The sequence below is a fragment of the Haemaphysalis longicornis genome, unplaced genomic scaffold (genome assembly GCF_048455015.1).
Source record: "Haemaphysalis longicornis isolate Haplotype H1 unplaced genomic scaffold, Haemaphysalis longicornis Haplotype H1 scaffold_4, whole genome shotgun sequence".
NCBI classification, from domain to species: domain Eukaryota; kingdom Metazoa; phylum Arthropoda; class Arachnida; order Ixodida; family Ixodidae; genus Haemaphysalis; species Haemaphysalis longicornis.
Window position 1 is genome coordinate 90,249,872 of NW_027526361.1, and position 20,426 is coordinate 90,270,297.

Genomic DNA, 20,426 nt, shown 5'->3' on the forward strand with positions numbered 1-20,426 from the left:
GGGGATCTTTAACTTGCACCGAAATCTCGAACACATGGGCGTTTTCTCTTTTCGCCTGCATCAAAAAAGCGGCCGCCACGGCTGGGAATCGAACCCGCATCCTTGGGCCCCTCTCATTCGAATACCCTGCCACATTTCATTGACCGACCATCAAAAACCGCGAGTAAAAACCGCAAGCTATATGATTTCGTGAGAGCAATGAAAAATTCATAGCTACATAACCACGACTGAAAAATTTGTAACGTAGTCATGGAGAACGTGGCACGCCGTTTGCAGAAAACGTAGTATGCAACGGCAGGGTGACAGGAACGAATCTTTAAGAAAAAGAAACGACAGGTACTTTTGATGGCATTATCATTCACATACATGTTTCTCTGATGAAGGTATGGAAATAAGAAGACCTTAGAAAGGCGCAGACAGAGAAAAGGCACGTCGCAGCCCTGTGCTGTAAGCAATCAGGTTACTCTCCGCACGAAATAAGAACAGAGGGTGTATCCGCCACCCCCGCCAGGTAACAACATCCCCAGGCGGAATGGGGGTGGGCAGAAGCGTATGTTAGCCTTAATGTGTATGAAAAGTGTACATTTCGTTGTTTGAACTGTCACCCCAGTTTTCGAGTTTCAGTTTTGTTGAAAGCGGGGGGGGGGGGGGGGGGAGGGTATTCTAGGGGTGCAGTGGGGAAAAGTTTAAACTCTGTAGGTTAATTCAGGCCACTTGGAGGAGGTAAAAAAAAACGAAAAAGATAATGCTGCAGTTTGTGTTGTGATCATGCAAACGTCGCACACGCTTGCTGTAATTTTACCCCCTCAGAAGCTTTCAGGAGTGCACATAAACTCACAACATCCAGGTAGGGGTCAAGAAAAAAACACGAGCTCACCCGGTCTTCGCAAACGAGTAGACAGCGCCGACAATATGCTCCATGAGCCCTTGCTCCTGCGCTGTGTAATTGTTCGATAGCTGTTTCGTCGACACGTCTCTTAGGACACCGATATGACGGCTAGTGTCGTTCATGAAGGGCAGCGATCCGAGAACGTACATAATATCGTCCGCGTGGGCAACTCCCATCCATTCCGGCCAGAAACTGTGCGAGGGTCTGTGCGCGAACAAGTACCGATATGTCGGGATTCTCTGCGCCGATGTCAACTCGCTCAAAATGTGGTTTGGGCAATCAAACACTGCGTCCCCAAGAAGCTGGCTGACCAACTGGGTCACCTGCTCCGGCGTGTGCTCAACGTCGTAATCTCCCAAGTATGCCTCGACAATACGCCGCGCCAGCGAGACGCCAATGCCGAACATAGGCTGTATGACCGTCGTTATAGCGAGCCTGTAGTCCGCTGCCAGAATCTGCTCAACCACTGGAGTCGCGTACTTGATGTTGTCTAACGCAAGGGTTCCTTCGTTCAGCACGTTTCCTAGCACGATTTCTTTGACATCGAGGTTCTTCGAAGTGCCTTCGGACAGAGGGTTCTCTGGAAGGAACTCGTCTCCCCACACTGGCGGAAACACTTGCTGCATCGCGCTCTGGCCTTCGATTGTCCTGTAGATAACACTCGCCTCGAGTTTTTTCAGACAAGATATGGCGTCTCCAAGCTGATCGTCCAGTTTTCTCGTCGCGTCATAGCAGCCCAGGGAACTCGCTAAACCTATGAACTTGCCCGGGCCCCTGTGCGACATCACCAGAATCAAGGATAGCGGAGAGCCACTCATCATAACGGCCCGCTTGAACAATCCCTGGCTTTGTGGAGATGCGGCATGGAGCGCCACGGAGGTACCGCCGGCGCTTTGGCCAATCAGGGTCACCTCGTTCGGGTCGCCACCGAAACGGGCGGCGTTTGCATGGACCCATTTGAGCGCCAAGTTCTGATCCCAGAGGCCAATGTTCCCCGGGAGCTCGGGCCGCTCTAGGGACAGGAATCCCAGTGCACTTAGCCGGTAGTTGAAGGTGACAAACACGACGTCGTGCAGAGCGACGAAATTTGCCGGGTCGTAGAGGAACAGCGCCGAATCGCCCCATAGGAACGCCCCTCCGTGGATGTAGACGAGCACAGGCCGCTTCTCTTGGTTGACACATTCTGCCGAGCAGTTCGACGGCCGCCTCCAGACGTTCAGGTAAAGGCAATCCTCGGACGCTATTGGGGAGTAATCGAGCGGCACTCCTTCGATGAACCGCAGCGTCGTCTGCCAACACGGGGCTGGCATTTCCTTGGCGCTGTAGGTTCCATTCCACGGTGTCGGCGGCCGCGGTCTTTCGAAACGCAGGTCTCCGACGGGAGGCGCAGCGTAGGGTATACCGAGAAATGCATCCACTTCTTTGTCCCCGACGGTGATGCGCCGTCCTGCTATCAGCCCCGACTCACTAGTGACCACAGGATCCGAAGTGGAGGCAAATGCCGGGCGGCCGAAGGAGGCGAAAGTGGCGAGTAATACTGTTGTCACTGCAATCCACAGTCGCCCAGCGTCGCGCGTGGTTTCCACGAGCGTCATTGCTACTTGCTTCGCTTCTCGCCGGCGTCAGGGCGAATATTAGCTGACGTTTCAGGCGTGACAACCTTTATGCTCACTGAAGCGTTTCCTCGTTTGCCCATTCGAGGTAGGCATGGGGATTCTTGTGCTTATAAGTGTTTGCACGTGTGCCGCCGAAGGGGCGCTTTTGCAGGGCTATTTGAGTAGAGTGTGAGCGTCGTTGAGAGAGGCGGCGAGCGGAGTAGCGGCCGCATTGGTCGTTTCCAGCCGCGGTGCTTGCCCTCCCGGTAGTGCCTTTCAAGGTCTACATGGGGGAAATGGCGCGATGTACTGACGCACTTTCTTGCTACGCGATATATAACGATTGCGCAATGTTGAAAATCGGGGGAAAATATTTAAAAGAAAATACGCTATAGGGCTGATACCCGTGCTGTGATTTGCAATGCTGAGAATGTTGCTTCTTGAATATTTCAAATGCAGAATTGGACTCCGTAGGAAAGCTTCGTTTTAATACGTATTATTCTCTGCCGAGTACCCCCACAGCGAGACCCGTGTAACACCCTTCATTTCCACAATTATGGATATTTCGTGAAAGTTCCAACTCTATCACAACAATAGCGTAAATAGAGATAATTGATGAAACAGAATTTTACAAACCAAACAATAAGAAAAAAATATTAAAAATAGCAAAAATGGCGAACCGTGTAGCGACCTGCATTTTCACAAAACTGCAAATTTCGCGCCTGTTCCACTTTGAATCGTTATAATAGCATAAATGGATATACTTGGTCGAACATAATTTTGAAAAGCCCCCCCAAAAAATGCGCCTGTAAACCACACACGATAGACAAGCGGCATAAAATGCTCGGCATTAGTTGACAATTCTCTGAATTTCTGCAAATTTTTTTTTTGCAAGGACAACTTCGTTGAAGGTATTGTATCGGTCTTTTACCCCGCGGTGTCTTGCTACTTTTATAGTGCATTTGAATGTCTACAGCAGCGAGGTAGCCTGGTAGCCTCGCGGCGCTTCAATACCAGCACTATGCAGGGTCCACTTCATCGGTGTCATTACTTAATTCCCTCTCTCTTTCTCTTTCTCTCATTGTACTTTGCAATTTATGTCATTTACGCAGTATCGAGAATGTCGGAGAGAAAAGGGAAGGCAAACGCGCTTTAGGGGGTTTTCGTTGCAGCACCCCCAACATAAACAAGCTAGAAAAAACGACGTGCTACTTGATTTGCAATGCTGACAATGCCGCTCCTTGCCCATTATGAAAGCATAGTTGATCTCCGCAGAAAATATTTTTGCTTGTACAAGGATAATATCAGTAGTAACAAGGCACATACCTATGTGGTTATGAGATTAACGATGCAGCTTAACATGTAATGTGCAGATTTGAAATTTAATATTCGCGTGTCATTCATGCGCCCCCTTTACGTACGTAAGTCCTGGTTTCACTCTATTTCTGACCAATTTTGGCGCCGAAACTGTCCAAGATGAAATTGAAGGGTGTTTCTAATACTTGGTAATCACCATATGCCAGGAAAGCTTGTAGGATACAGTAATATTTTTCTGCGTTCTATTTTTTTTTTCATATACCGTCAATATAGTCGTTTCTTCCTCACTGCCATCTCTTCTAAGCGCACGGGGCAGACATATTTATTACTTTCACCCCAAGTTGGGTCTACAACCACACGAGCTTTGGGAAAAGTACAAGAACAAAACGTCGATTAACATTATATAAAACTCGACACCGGAAACATTCGATTGCAGACGGTTAAATGGGCAAGATTCGGAACAATAGTTGTCGAACGAGCGATTCGGGCCTGTCGGTTCATGATTGTAGTTTATGTTTCTGCACTCTGTGATGGCTCCTTACGCTGATTTGTTTATTCAAACAATTTAGAACAAACTTATAGCAATCGTATGAGTTACAACTGTTTATCTTTCTTAGAGTGCGAACTTTTAATACACCTTCGCAGTTCATACGCCTTCGCGTTCGGCGCACCGGGCATGGTGACCGTCTCCAAACTACAAAGCGCGCACAAGCACGGAGCGGTGAACAAATAACGATGGGGCAGGCGCAGGTCTTTGTCGCCGCCCTGTCCCTGTGCGTAGTTTTTCGCATAGATATGCTACACCAACTATTTCAACAAAATGGTGTAATGGAAATTATCGTCACAATCACTCTCTTTGTCCATACTACCGGTACCGGCCAAGAAACTAAACGAGTCCAGTACTGACGAGGATCCTAACACGCACTCTCTTCGTATCACAGCTCCATCTTGAGTAATACTGCAGGGAAGAATTCTGCGGTGCTGAAATTCGCTAAGAGAAGACACCGAAGGCACGCAAGATTGCGTAACAAAATAATACGTCCAGCGGGGAGTGCGTAGGACGTGACGAACTTCAGCCTGCGTAACAACGTGACGTCAAAGCTACTGGTCCTCTGAGGGACACAGAATCCAAATGAATTCGTGATGGCTTAGTTAATCATTTCGAGCCAGTTGTGTGTACGAAAACATGTTACGAGCTGGCCGAAATCACATGTTGCGAGCTGGGCGATATCCACCTCGTGGATATATAAAAAAAAGAGTATTTTCCTTCACGAGGCCTTCAATGGCTCTTTCTGTTATTTTTTCATGAAGCCTAAAGCGGCCAGATTCATGCCTGCACGAATGACTCGCTCTTCAGTTCTGCCAGTGCGGTAATCCTACCAGCCAGGTGAATTAACAATAATTTTAAAATGAGCAACGTAAAGACTTCAACAGGTTCTATAGTCACAACTATTGGCGAGGCTCTTCTATTATAAAAAAAGAGACTTCCCCGGGGTCCTTCAGACTTCCTACGTGCTTTGAAAGCACGTGGGCAGGTAAGCAGACACGTAAACACGTAAGAAAGCACGCAAAAGCACGTGCTTTGAAGGCCGGGGGCTACTTGAAACAACTTGTTCACTGATTCGCCATATTTGCATCTCTGTCTTCGTTTTCGTCACTTGCATTATGCTTTGAATTGCTTTGAATTGCTTTGACCGACTTCTTTAACATCGCACCGTGGAGATGCCTATTGCTGTATCTGTTATTTTGAGTGTGTGTCTTCGTTTTCTTTACTTCGTCATACGGCGCGAATTACGCGTCAACAAGTAGACTGGCACATGCCCACAGATTCCCTGCAATCATGGTTCTGCGGCGCTCGTGAGCACCCATTCTACTCACGTACCATTACACTCAGGTGTTACGCGGCACGCGCTATTGTACAATTTCTGCATTTCCGATTCAGCGTTGTGAATTTTGTGAAACAGTCACATTGCCCCTCAAAGCTGCCTATTCCTGCCAGCCTCCGAAGGGTGTATGTGCCACTAAGAAAGGAATAACAACAACGGCAACAACGTTTATTTTACGCTGTCAACGTGCGGAGATAGCGCAGTGTTTTTAAAGATAGCGGAGATCGTAGAGTACTAGGCTGCTGGTGTGCAGACCCGAGTTCAAATTCGATCCAATCACGGGTGTTTTATGTGCTCTCTACAGCGGTGGCCATCTTCTTGACTCGACAGCCAAAAAAACAACGGCGCTTTTGAGCAGAATGGGGTATATCGCCTTAAAAGGGTCCTGAAATACCTTCCGCCGATGCATCGATGTACATGTAACCAAATAAAACAATGTATTAGCAATCTCCTCCTGTAAGAATTTTGTTAAAGCGATGAGTATTAGCTGAGAAATCGTAAATAAAAAACCGCTCATTATCGTCGCGCCGTATTTCCTCCTCCTTTCAACTTTTTCTTCGCTGTTGACGGCGCGGAAGCCTTCCCTCCCATCATGCTGCGCTCCTCAGCGGTGACGTACTTCCGCTATTGCGCTCCTCAGACTGCCGTCTGCTACGGGCAAGCTCTTTTGGCTTTTTCATTGTTGACGCCATGGATCCCGCACTCCGCTCAAGTCTGGAAAAGCGAACAAAAACCTGGCCGCATGTGTGCGGCCTGGCCTCGCCCTTTCGTGGTGTACGTTGCTGCAGTTGCTATCGGCGGCATGTGACTTTTCATCGGCGGCGAACTCGGAGCCACACGGGGAGGATCGCGCGCTCGTTCCCTTTGATGCACCCCGCACTGTTTATCCAAAAAGCGCTGTCTCAGATGTGGCACCGCTGGTGCCGGGTCTTATTTGCGGCGGTAGTAATTCCTACCAGCGGTCTCGTACACCGATCCAGAACCCGCGCCCAGAACAGAAACCGATACAGATCCTGTGCACAAAAGGAGCCGGACCGGATGGCTTTATCAGTGGCGATGAACAGGAAGGCACTGAGCAAACTAGCGCCGCACTCGAGCAGCGTGCACCCGTGTTCTGACAAGCTTCACCCATATGTTGTAAACGGTAGTAATAGAAAGTTTTAAAATAACGTATGCAGCCATACGCAAACAGTTAGCGAGCGCTATTTTTTGCATAGTTCACACTGCGCATGCGCGTACGTGAAGGCGCTTCTGCGTTTAGCGGACGGAAGAGTAGCGGACCCTATTTCAGCAAAATAGCGTGCGTACGTGAGGCTGCTTGCGTTTCCAACATGGCGGGAAGTAGCGGGAAGGAAGTAACGGGACAACCATCCAGGGTTGCGCTCTTCTGTGGACAGTAATTTGCTTCCGATGAACCAAGTTCTTCGCCCCTGTGTTTTTAAATACGTCGAATAGTTAGCACGTCGCCCTCACGCAGCTCTGTATCGTCGTCCTCACGCAGCTCTGTATCGTCGTAACATCACTGACTGTCCGAGCGAAGCCTGCAGCCAAGCCAATCCAGCGACCTAAGCTATGTGTGTGTGTGCGTGTGCATCACCTGTTGTATTTTTATAATGCCAAACGCGTCAGCCTGGACCGGCCAACCAAGACCTCTCCTTCGACTCTGGCCACTCTCCCCCAATCGGTAGCCTTCCCAGCGCTTCAATGATGTGACCAGTTCAGCTTGGGGCGACGCGTGGTGGAGAGCGGCAACGTTGCAAAACATGCTCCGCCGCGGCTCTGAGTTTCCTAGCGCTCGCGCCAGCGCCATTTCTTTGACAATCTGAAACATCGGTTGCCTTGGCAACAAGGCACAAACCGCTCTTGAAGTCAGTTACGGTTGCGTGATCCCTGTTCAGCTCGGGGCCCCACCTCGCGACATGTGGGCACTGCAGGCGTACCACTCACTCCCATTGGGAAGTGCGCGATGCGTTTGGCATTGAAAAAATACAGGAGGTGATGGTGTGTGTGTTGTGGACGCGTTTTTGTCGCGATGAAATGCGACGTTGTGCTTATGCAGGTGGATAGTGCTTCCCATGGTCTGGATTATCTTTGTCGAGCGACGTACGACTCAACCTCGCATGGGGTATGTGCAGTGTGCGTGGCTAAAAGCTTTGTCGGCTTCCGCGCCAGAGTTAAGTGACTTGCTGTTCGTCCCCGCAAACCACGTGCGAGGTGAGTCCCGAATTTACGACGGGCAGGAGGAGGCAACCGATCGTCTGTCATTCGCGGTTCAGACTTGCAGCGCATGTTGTGACGTTGTGTTCGTTCGAAACGCATCTCTGGATTGAATAAAAGTTGAAGTTGAATAAAATGTATGCGTGAAACCCGGACATTCGGCTGAGGGCGTTCTCTGCGATTGCACGAAAGAAGTGCCACGGGGCTTCAGCGCTTTCTTTATGGAACGTACTCGGGTAAGAGAATATCCATGTCGTAATATGGCCGTGTTGCATTCAATACAAATGGTTAAGAGTTTGTTTACACTTGTTTGGATAGTGGTAAAATGTCCAAGCACTCCGGAACTCGGCTGGCAGATCAGCCGTCGAGCCGACGCTGATCAGACCACACATCTCTTTGCCGGAAATGCGTAGAAAAGCCGCCCAATAGCACGATGCCTGCTTAAAAAAAACTGTCGCCCGTGGCAATGAATTGCCTTAACAAATGCTAACTCCGTCACTATGGCCTGACTATAATAGCCCTTCTTCTGACGTGTGTCCCAATGAAGAGACAATTAACACGCCTTGTGCAACTGTGCCCGGTTCACAGAGAGTGAGACAGCGCCTTTCAAGTTCTCAATCACGTTACGCCAACTCAACAACCACCCACGGAGAGCAGAGACTTTCTTCGGTCAAAGGCAGGGCCCGTAGCAGTCCCACAAGGCTTAAGGGCCCCTATATTGCTTTGTGAAAGCCACAGCCTTGAGTGAATGGTGGTAGGGACATTACGAGCATGTGTTGTCCTTAGCTTTGCATTTGGTCAGTTTACCTACTTTGTTGTATGCCCTCTTTTTGTACGCCATTTTGTCTTTGCACTTGCCTCTTCCTTTCGTTTTTTTCGGTGGTTACTTTGCTCTCCCTTTTATAGATCATTTTTACTGCGAAGCTTTCTTTGGCTCTTCAGCTGGGTTCGGAAGGGGCTGCTGCTGCTATTGCTGTTGCTTCTGCTGCTGCTGCCACTCCATGACATTATGGGGTGCTAGGTTTTACACCGCACAACGCTCAATAGCCTCTGCTCATTGTGCCCGCGAAGTCCCATAAGCGATTCGCAGTGGGGAGAATGGGAAGTTACACGAGATAACGCTCGCTTCCTGGGACCGCTCCCGAAGATTCAGCTGGGACAGCGACTTGGGGGTAGGGGGCGCGCCTGGGGAAACCCCAGTTCATGTGTGCATGAAGTTATCAGCGCTGAAAGCTGATAACGTCTTCACCAAGAGACTGAAACTTTAAGAATTTCTCCTTGCGTGTCGTATTTATCGACGCCCTCGCCATGGTTCACCGTACAGAACAATCTGCTACACCAAGCACAATGACACTGAAAATATGTCGCATACTAGTTGACTTCAGCCCAAGTACGGCACGATAAAATCGCTTTTCGTCGTTTCCTACCTCTGCGTGGGATCCGCCAATGCTTTATTTCCTACGCCGTTCCCCTCCCCATGTGTAGGAAAGCCGACCGGACACTTCTGTCGTTAATTTTTATTTCCTTCCTGTCATCCTTCCTTCCTTCTTTCCTTCCCTACCAGTTCATTCACGTAAGCCGCCGAAAAATTCCGTTTCTACCAGGGGCGTCAGAACAAAGGGAGCAGGGGGGGCCATGGCTCCCCCTAATGTGAAAATGGGGGAGCACGGCTCCCCCAGTCAACGTGCACCTGTAGAATTACGATGAGCCCCAGACGGCCCGGGGGGAGTTGATTTATTCACCATTTATTCTTTCATTTCTTCGTGATTTATTATTAGACGAAATTCACTTCTAATCGCGGCCATCGCGCCTTCCACCCCTATCCTTACCACCTTCGATACACGCGGCCGCCGTGCCTTAGCCACACAACATTTGGGAGATGGTCCCCCAAGTGCTGCATATTATAGTATCGTACAATAATAATCATTATTTATGTATGAAGCTCCATGGGCTACGTCACGCCACAGAGAGCGAATCACGTAACGGCGGCAAACTATGGTCACCATAGTAACGCTATGTCCGGCGACGGGAGACGCGCTGAGATCTAGCTCAAGCTGAAGTAAACTTCGGTCAAACTGGCAAAACCGAGCGACACCCTTTCTAGAAGGAATCGTGACTGATGCGGTCAAGGGGAAGCCCCCCTCTCCCGCATTCTTGCAAGAGGATCTGGTGCTCTAATCCTCCGATTTTGATATCGCCCGGCTTGCTGCACTATTGCTAATGCTGCCCTCACTTGTGAGCAGCGAATGCGACTCCATCCAAGGCGTTCATGTATTACTGTAGAATCAAGCTCACAACGTGAAGCTAATTTTTTATGAGGTTTTCAAACTTATGGTTCTTATTCTCACGGTCCCCGGGCCGCCTGCGTCATCCGAATGATCCTTCAGTGCACTGCGACGTGTGAAAACTTGATTTCGGAGCACATTGTCACAGGAAAGGTTGACTCATCTACTCCTACTGCATGTGCACGGGTCTCTGACGGCCAATTTGAGCTTAGACTCTTTAATCCAGACGTTTGTTGCACGAACCGCGGAAACAAAATCAGCGTTTGGCGCACCATGACAATATTGACCACTTGAAACGTCACTGAGTGGCATGCGTGCTCGAACTGCAGAATAAGTGTAATTGTTAAGCTCCAAGACGTTTGGTAAGTAAACAGAGTATCGTTAAAAAACTGCGCGCTAAATGTCCATATTTGCCACTCCGTTTTAATTATTTGTCGCACTTGGCAAGCCATCTTGTAGTGTGTTAATATTACGATATATTAAGGAGTAAGTCTCATATTCACCGCTTGACAGGAAAGATTTCTGTAGTTGAACTGATGATGAGAACTAATTCTTATGTGATTGGAACATATGAGTCGTCTTGCATACTTGGTACTCGAACTGATATGAAAACCGCGCTTCAGTCTCCAAATCCTGAAACAAACCGGAGAACACTACAAATTCATCTCACATGTACAGTTTACACAGCATAACTTTATTTCAACTCATCTTTGTATTTCGCTCGTTTTCGTTCTAAGTATTTGTTGTGTAAGCTTTCTTTTGCTGTCATCAATGTGCAGATGTTGTATGTTCGCGGTTAGAAGGCATGTGGAAAGATGATCTGGTAGTTTGTGCTAACCCTGTCAGTTTCCTGTTAATGTTTTCAAATATTTGTAAAGTGTGCAGTGCTTTTTTGTACATTAATAAATAAAATGTACAGAATTGTGCCTGCGACTGTTGTCTTGAAGATGGTGCACAGTTGCCATCAAGACACTTAGGCGAGGTTCAGACTGTTGTCGCAACTGTCGTAACTTCTTTAAATAATGGTGTCATTTGACGCCTCAGCCAACCGAACTGCGTGAAATGACGTTTTTAAGGTCCATAGCTCACCATATTGCTGTTACGTCAGAAGTCTCGACACATTATAAGTGGCTTTTTGAGTGCTCTCCAGCATCTGTCATGTTGGATAAACATTTGATTGTGTTTTATTTGGTTTCATATTGGTAATTGTGCTTATTTATTTCACTTGGTCATCTGCAATACCGGGCATGCATGAGTCCTTAAGAAAAATAAATGATGAGGGTGATGTCATGGTGAGAGTTTTTTGGCTCCCCCAGCAAAAAAATAGTTCCGACGCCACTGGTTTCTACCACGTTGGCCGCCAAATGTGCTCAAAGTGCACCTGGCTGGGCAAGTTGGTACAGTTTAAAGATTGAAAAAAAAAAACAGCGAAAAAAGACGGAAAAACGAAGTAAAGAAGAGACCACACAAAGCAGCGTTGGTGTGTGTTGTTTGCTTTTTCTACTTCGTGTTTGCGTCTTTTTTCGCTGGGTTTCCCCACCTTCAAAGTGTTCGGAACACATTGAATGTGTTTTTTAGCACCTGGCAGCAGAATAATACTGAGACAAGCAAAACAATGGCGTTGAAACTTTACAGACAGTCATCAGCGCTGCGCCAATGATATAATAATAATCGGTGCCCGTCATCACGCGTGAGAAGCCCTAAGGTGAGCTGCTTCGTCTTCTTTTCCTGGTCACATTGTATACAAGGCCATCGCCGTATCACCGGGACATCGCGGCCCTTGGTCTCTCCTCTTATATAACGTTTTGGTGATAAAAAGCGCGGTATGAAGGTCCTCCTGCTATCCGGAATCTTCCGAACTTCGGCCTTTTCGAACTTCTACCCCTGCGATGCCGACGATGGTTCCACGGTGGTGCTACCCAAAGACCACCGACAACGATGGGCAGACGAGACGGCGATGACTCCTCACCTGCGACGATTTTCCTCTGTGGAGCTAAGCAGCGATTTTCGAAACGTTGAGATGAACGCCGCACCTCATCGCGCAATGGAAGGTGCAGTGCCTATGCAGCACGAACAGTGTTTCTCAGTTTACGATGCGCCTTCATGAACTGAAGATGAAAATACAAAAAGGAGTTGTTAATCGATCGAAGGCTATGCATAGACGCTAAAGCAGCCTTAGAAAGAGTTTTCTACGTAAGCTGCAGAAAACTGAACTTGTATTAAGGTTTTTCAACAAGAAAATTGAGCCGTTTGTCGATATCGAAGACTTAGACCAAGAATTTGCTGCCAACATCAAGCACGAAGACGAAATTTTTCGCGTTATGTGCCGTTTTTACTATCGACTAAAAAACCCAGAATGTGACGCCATTAAAACAGTGTCTGATCACAGAAACATTTATACCATATACAAAATTCAGGGAGTTCATAACATTAACACAACAATTATATCACCTACATGATTTGGAAAACTTCGAAGAAGAAACTTCTATGACAAACTTCGCATGCATCTCAGTTCCTACCGCAGGCAGAATGTGAGAACGCGACACCTTCTTTGGCTGCGCTTTATCTTCAAAGTGAAGATGTCTAACTCGCCGGTAGATTTGAAGAGTTTTCCAAAGTGACCACGGGAAAGGCAGGTCGCACATCGAGTCCCATACCGTCGATACAATACACGCGTCGTGAATGTCTCGGGCATGTGATCACGAATGTACCACCTGGAGATCTGAAAGTTCAAGATGAGGCACAAGTATTCGCAACTAAAAGACAAGCGATGGATGGACGACACTGAACAGCGTGAGCGGAACTTTTTTGAGATACGTCCCAAGATATTTCCCAAAACGACACACAAACACGAAGAAAAGAGATGCTAGTTCATTTACGATACCGATAATACTGCTTCTCCTCCATCATGAAAGTCGCATTGGTTTCCACGGAAAAGAGTTCTTTTTGTACAAGTAAACCGGTATGGTGCAGCTGTCAATACACTTTCTCTCAGGAACAGTGGTAGGCTGCCATTCATTACCTGAGAATCCCTGCCAAATGCATTCGGCAGGCATTAAAAAATATACAATTTCCTGAACTGGTACTCATAGCCATGAAGGGCAAACAGCCAGTATTTTTAGCTGTTGGTGAAAAGAATGAAATAATACCGCTAGTGTTGCAACGGAACGAGTAGATGGCGCTATGTGCTTGGAGAAACAGCCAATGCTGTGCTTTCAGGAAACGGAATGTGGTACGCAGTGGTTTAAATGCCAGCCGCTTTACCTGGTTGTGCAGAGGGCCATCGTGTGCCATGTCCCCCGCACTGACCGCTCAGCGACTCAGAAAGGATGAGTGAAAGCTACCATGTCGGCTGCAAAACAAGTAACCTAAGGAGATGCAAAGTGTCTGCTCCCAACACTGACAGAACGAAAGAAGAAGACAGGGGGTTTCCTAGGAAGCCAGATGGTGGCTCTACAAGAAAATTCTGGTGGACAACAGAATAAGTGACGGACAAGCAATGCCGATGTAGAAATGAGCAAACGAGCCCATTCAGATGATTCGAACGCGAAGCACAGTTGGCTCCGTGGCCGAGCGGAGTGCGAGAACCGCTGCGTTGAAGGCTTCTGGAACCAGAGCACGAAGTTCGCATTGGGTTGAGCCAAGTATTCGCGTTGGAGAGTGATTAGGTGCTGACAGATCCACCGAAACCCATTCCATTTATTTTTTCTCTAAGGCACAATTTGAGTACGCGTGGGGATTCCTTGACATCTGAACGTATGCTCACGTTGTGATAGAGCGGCGCTTTTGTGAGGTAATTGCGTAGATCACGAGTGCGTTTGGCAGAGGCTAAAAACATAGTAATACAGGCCGTATTGATTATTTCCGCCTGGGGAGCTTCCCATTCTGATAGTGACTCTCAAGGTGTGCTGGCACGAAGTGGCGTGATGCTCTGGCGATGCTCTGTGCTTTGCAATCCCTGCTGGTTGCGTAAGACTGAATATGAGGAAAAAACGTAAACGAGAACTGGATGTAAGGCGGTCTTCAGTGTAACACACACAAACAGAAAGAAAAGACATGCTAGTTCATTTGCAATTTCGATAATGCCGCTTCTCTTCCATCATGAAAGATGCATTGGTCTCTACGGAAAATACTTCTTTTTGTAGAATTAGGGCATCGACAGGCCCACACCACGGTTATATATTTATATAACCCTGAAGATTATATATTTCTTTTTTCAGCCGGATATTTGATGTATCAATACAACCTTTCCAAGTCCAAATGAATACATGTTACAGCATGTATCACTCTGTATCCCTAACAATGTGAATGTTTCCAAGAATTCTGACTATTAAATTATCTAAACCTACGCTCAAGTTTATTTTAAATTCTTCGAGTAAAGAGAAAGATACCTACGATGGTGTCGTTTCGCGCTCGTCATCGTATTTTTTAAGCCCACGGATATAAATTTTAAGCTGTGTTTTACCTGCCGCTGGATGAGCGTGATGAAAAGCACCAGATTCAAATGCCGGTGAACTTGATACAATGCCATAGGCACCTGAAATTATCCAGTTTTAGTCTGTTCAATAAACCAAATTCGGAACAAACTGATTACAGTTGTGTTGCAAAATTTTTGTCTTTAACGTAGAAGCCTTCACAAAGTGAGCGTATAAATGCAGTACTCCTTCTCATCCTGCGCCGCTGGCATGATAATCATCATGGCCACCATCACATTTGTCGATGGGGGCGGGGCTTAGAAAACTAAAAATGTCCAATCTGGACGAAAAGCCCTAGGCGTGCTCTTTTCTTATCACAGCGCCATCTTTGAGTGAGGATTCAGGAGAGTACTCTGGGGAGCTGTGAGTCGTAAACGGAAAACGCTACGGGCACACGACTTTGCGCAATGACATCTGCCTACAAACGTGATATGAAGCGCTTGTTAACGACACGGTTCGGGCCAGCCGAAGGACACAGAATACAAATGAATACGTGATCCCTTAGTCACTCATATGCTACCAGTGGCATGTTAGGGATGTATGGATCAGGCAGAAACCGCCTGAGCCTCGCTTAGAACTGGTCAATGGCTCATCACACAGCGATACCGCATGATGAGGCTTAGCTTGCGCCGCGTTCCCGAATAAGACGGTGAGAATGCGTGCAGCTACGCTCTCTGTGGGCCGTATTTGAAAGATGGTGAATGTCGTTTTCGCCTAATGCTCGCGAAGTTCTTCCTGTGGAGGGATATTAACAGTGCAAATAGCATAAATATATTGAGTTTTCTTTCATCTTCTCGACAACAGTAGTAGAATAATAGCCTCTATTCCAAGGCCGTAACGGCGAAGTCATAGTCACCAGAATATAACGTAAATCATTTCAACCGAAATTTAAAACTAAATCTATGTCAACGCCGGTCCCACCACAGTTTGCTTGAGTGGTCGTCCTCAAACGGTTCTATCTTCAATTGTACGTGTACAAATTTAGAGAGAGGCAAATTTAAAATTTGCCTCTCTCGATTTTCTATGCAGTTTCGCTTGTATTTGGATGTGAAAGACTGGATTAAAAGTTGTACAGGAATTTTCTAAAATTTTCGCTTTTGCGATTGCCTTGGCAATCGTTCGTTACTTAGGCTGCGTTGACTATCTGGGGCCCCTTGATACACGCATATTTTTTGTGAGAACAAAATAAAAATAACACAAGCCACATCACTGTGTCTTTCTGCAAATTTTAATTTGTCTCTTTCATAAAAGCGCGGTAGTAATTAGTCACACACTTATAATTTGCTTAAGCTGGCAAATTGACTTCATTCGGATTAAGCCTCCACCATCTGTAGCGCTAATTGCACTGCAAATTTGTGGCAAGCGTATCTGAAAAGGCGTATATTTTTTCTGTTCCTAAGTGTTCCTTTCTGGAGACTAAAAATAAAACCCGGAGCATGACCAATATACCAATTACATGAGGATAACAGCTTAGTACCGAGGGAGATTTTGGAGATTCTGCAAGCATTTTCTCCTCTCACCCGCATAAACTAACAGCCTCTCAGCTACTCCTTGGGCATCAAGTCGCAGTAAATTTTGGAATACCGCAGAGTTCTGAACTTAAGTAAGTGATTTAAAATTTAGAGGGCGAAGAACACAGTCACGAAATGAGTCAGGACAAGAGCTAATTTTAATAACAATATGCGCTCGCTTGGTCAGCAATTTGCTTTACCTCAGTGTATTCATCCGTACCCCACCTAGACAATGGTTGTCACGCCAGGGAGAAAAAAGCAAAAGGTTGATCACGTTATGACCCGAGGAGAAGCACTTGCTTTGTCCGAAGCCCTCCCCTAGAATACCAGGAGGTCTCTGCCCAAATAATCCACCAAGTCAAATTCCGAGCGTTGACAAATAGGAATACTGCCAGTGGGGGGAACCTTAGAAACCCCAGATAGAACCAACCACGACATGGCATTAAAATGGCAGTTCGCATTGCAGCGAGTAACATTTATTGTGACTCTTCGCATCTCAAGGCACACGGACAGTCATGTCATTGCCAGAAACGGGTACGGATCCGGTTCACACTCAGGGGATACGCAACAGCAGGTTCGAAAGCAGGGAGAGCTACCCTAATTCAAGAAAAGCAAGCACCTGTATCACATTGTCTTCCAAATTTATTTGTTACGCACTCGTTCAAATCATCCCGACCAAGAGGAAACAAGCAAACCTCTTATTTCCAGACGCCTGCTGTACTCCAAATTGAAGCGCTCGGAGAGATCGACCGCCTCCTCTAGGCAGTTGCTCAACGAGCGAAGTCTTCCTCTGGCAACACTCAGGTACTTCAAAGGATAAGAATGGGGTGGAGTGCATTCAGCAGGCATTCTCAGATAACGAATGGCCGCCTACCATTGTCTCTGAAGAGGGAAATGTTTAACAGCTACATCTTACCGGTAGTCACCTACGGGCAGAAACTTGGAGGCTCGCTAAAAGGTTTCAACTCAAATTGTGGACGACTCAGCGAGCAATGGAACGGAAGATGGTAGGTGTAACATTGATGCACAAAAAGAGAGTGGAGTGGGTCAGGGAACAAGTGCGTGTTAAGGACCTATTAATAGAAATTAAGAAGACGAAATGGGCGTGGGCAGGCCATGTAATGCGAAAGCAAGATAAAAATTGGTCATTAAGGGTAACAGAGTGGATCCCTAGAGACGACAATTGTGGCAAGGGCGGCAGAATGTTAGATGAGCAGATGGGATCAAAGAGTTTGCGGGGATGAATTGGTCGCAGTTAGCACAGGACTTGAATAATTGCAGATCTATGAGAGATGCTTTTGCGCTGCAGTGGGCGTAGACAGGGTGATGATGATGATGATGATGATGATGACTTCAATGTACTGAGTACAACATAAGGATATCAAAAAGCAGACAATAAGGGTAGAATCTATATGAGGCTTCCAAAACAATAACCTAATTTGTGCAATACCCGAAGAGGAAATAGAGCCTACTGAGACTGCAGCAGACCAGACATAGACATTCGAGGTGAAGAAACCCGTCTGTGAAGGCCTAGGAAACGCTCGATAGCGACCGTTATGTTATAGAGCTGCTGCCGCCACATAACAAAGGTCAACCGCCAAGAGTAGTTGCAGCCCTGTTACCAAACGGTGGAAACTCCGAGAGGTGACACCAACAAGACCCATCGAAGAAATTGACGAATGGACTCAACATAAGCTGGAATTAGCAAAACGAAAAAGCACACTAGAGTGCCACGAGCATACGACTGCCCGGACATGGATGCCCATTTTGTACACATTGGGAAAGTACGATGATGGCTCACCAAACTGTGAAAAAAACGAACAACAAATTCGGGAGCTCCGAATTAGCATCGTGTACCTAACGCAGAAAGCCACCAGTTATGCAGTACAGCTTTAGCGCCGTTCTGCATGACGCGAATTTCCCTTACAAATTCGTAGCTGCTTGCGTTCGTGCTTGCGGCAAAACGATCTATTCTCGCTGCAGTCGAACTTGTCCTGTGAACGATGCTCGGAATTTGGCAATTCGTTGCGTCAGTAAAAATGCGAAAATATATCGTTTTGCTGCACGAGCTCGCCGTAGCTGCAAATTTTCAAAAGAAATGCGATTTATTTATTTATTTATTTATTTATTTATTTATTTATTTATTTATTTATTTATTTATTTATTTATTTATTTATTTATTCATTCATTTATTTATTTATTTATTTATTTATTTTTATTTATTTATTCATTGATTGTAGGGTATAACACGCTGATGCTACGCAGACGATGGGGTGCGCTGTAGTGGAGGTCTCCGGATTAATTTTGACCACCTGGAGATCTTTCTCGAGCGCCGAAATCTCGTACACACGGACGTTTTTGCTTTTCGCCTCCATCAGAAAAATGGCCGCTGCGGCCCGGAATCGAACCCGCGACCTCGTGCACAGCAGCAGTACGCCTTAGCCATTGAGTCGCCGCGGCGGGTGCAAAAGAAATTCGCGAAAGTTCCAGAACACCTAACAACTTATTATGGGTTGTGAATGAAGAAGTGCAATTGAGCGCCTGAGACGTTTTGCTTCCGTTTCACGTTGTCGAAGGGATTCGTAACCTCACCACTTGAGACACTTTACTACGCGATCCGCCTCAACGCGGTGCTACGCTGCTTGTTCCTGCCACCGTGTAATGGCAGAGTTGATGATGACGATGGTGAATTTCGTTCCTGCCTGTTCGCGCGCTTAGATAGTTCTACTACTCCCTGACTTCATCTGTGTTGTGGCGTTGTAGTAAACTCCTTTCTCTACTGACATCGCGCTATGGAAGGCCTCACTCTGCGGGACGCTTTCCAAGGAGCTGTTTCACGGCTTACAACGTCGACACTGCTTTTTGGCTCTATGGGTTATTTATTGCTTTCCGCTTGAAACATTGGTCCTAATATTTGCCCAAACTTCAGGGCACCTTTGGAACCCCTCGGATTGAGCATATCCTTCTCTCCCTTACAGCTAGCGATGAATCCAGGTCAGCCACATCGCATCCTCTAAATACCTTATGCGCAACTAGGCACAGAAGAAAACCTTCTAGACGATTTTAAAAAAGCATGGCAAGAAACAAGGGGTGAGACCCCGCTGCCCCTTCAAGCATAGACGGGTGCCCCAATCCGGAAGTGTATGCTCCATTCACGATAGCCGAAATTGAAACAGCGATGCGAAACATATTCCGGTGTACAATACTGGATAATACGAGACCCCTGACAGGCTACTACGAAATCCAGAGACCTATGCATTGAGGATTCGACGACAAAATAACAACATACATTAGATCAATGTAGAAGCCTTATCAAACTAAAACAGCGGACATTGCTGTGATCCTAAAAGCCACCGAGTTACTAGCACTAGCGAATCTGCAACAAAACAATATGTACCTTGACGACAGCACGGCTCGCCGTATCGCAGAAGCTAAGACCATGAACGCCAAGTATGAAAATGAACTAACAACCAGATACAAAAACGCAGCCTTACGCCACAATCAACACGTACACGACGTCTGCAATGTTAACAAGGAAGGGGAAGTAATGAGTGAACTGACAGCGCCTAGAACCTCAACATAATCGGCTAAAGAGGTCGTCATCGCCTTGGCCTCCCCAACTAGTCAGGACGTCATCATAATGGTGATCAACCAGTACGCCAAATTATCAACGAGGACGCACCACTGCATCAACACTGAACATCGTTCAAGCTGTTTGAAGAAGAAGCATATCATCTCGAACCTATTACGTACGAACTGCTGTCTCCGTTGTCTTTCCCCGGCAAGAACGCAAGAGAGAAATGAAGTGGCGCCGCTATTCGCCATCTTTCTACAATTAAGGAGCCCGCAAAATCGCAGACCTAATGCAAGCTTTTGCACTAACTGGAGAAAAGGGCACAACTGCCTAATGTGTGCTAAAACCTTGGCCCACAGACCTAAGATGATCACACTCTCCAGTAGCTGTAACAGGGCGGGGACCTGGGCACCGAACAGGTAAACCATATATCGAAATTAAGGTGCTGATTAAAAAATTACTACGAGCCATTTTGTTCTGCGAAAGTTTGTGACACGCGTAAATGTACAAAGAGTTTCTCAAACATGATTACAGAATGAACTTGTATTTTTTTGTGAGGATTATGACGTTCGTGTAAAGCTAAGCTAATTTATATTCTAAATTTTGCAGAGCAGTTTTTAACGCCAATTCTGTGGAGGGGGTAATTCAGGGATAATGTATAAGTATCCTACTGCAGG

The 20,426-nt window shown here is 46.8% G+C and overlaps 1 protein-coding gene across 1 annotated transcript in view; it reads right to left on the bottom strand.

The window, feature by feature from the left end:
- LOC144179836 (uncharacterized) overlaps positions 1-20,426 on the bottom strand; it is a 38,623-nt gene that overhangs the window by 14,957 nt on the left and 3,240 nt on the right. Inside the window, exons 2-3 of the mRNA XM_077708266.1 lie at positions 4,473-4,495; positions 878-2,498 (exon numbers count right to left, since the gene is read on the bottom strand). Coding sequence (XP_077564392.1) covers positions 878-2,498; positions 4,473-4,495 — 1,644 coding nt within the window. The remainder of the gene's footprint in view (positions 1-877; positions 2,499-4,472; positions 4,496-20,426) is intronic.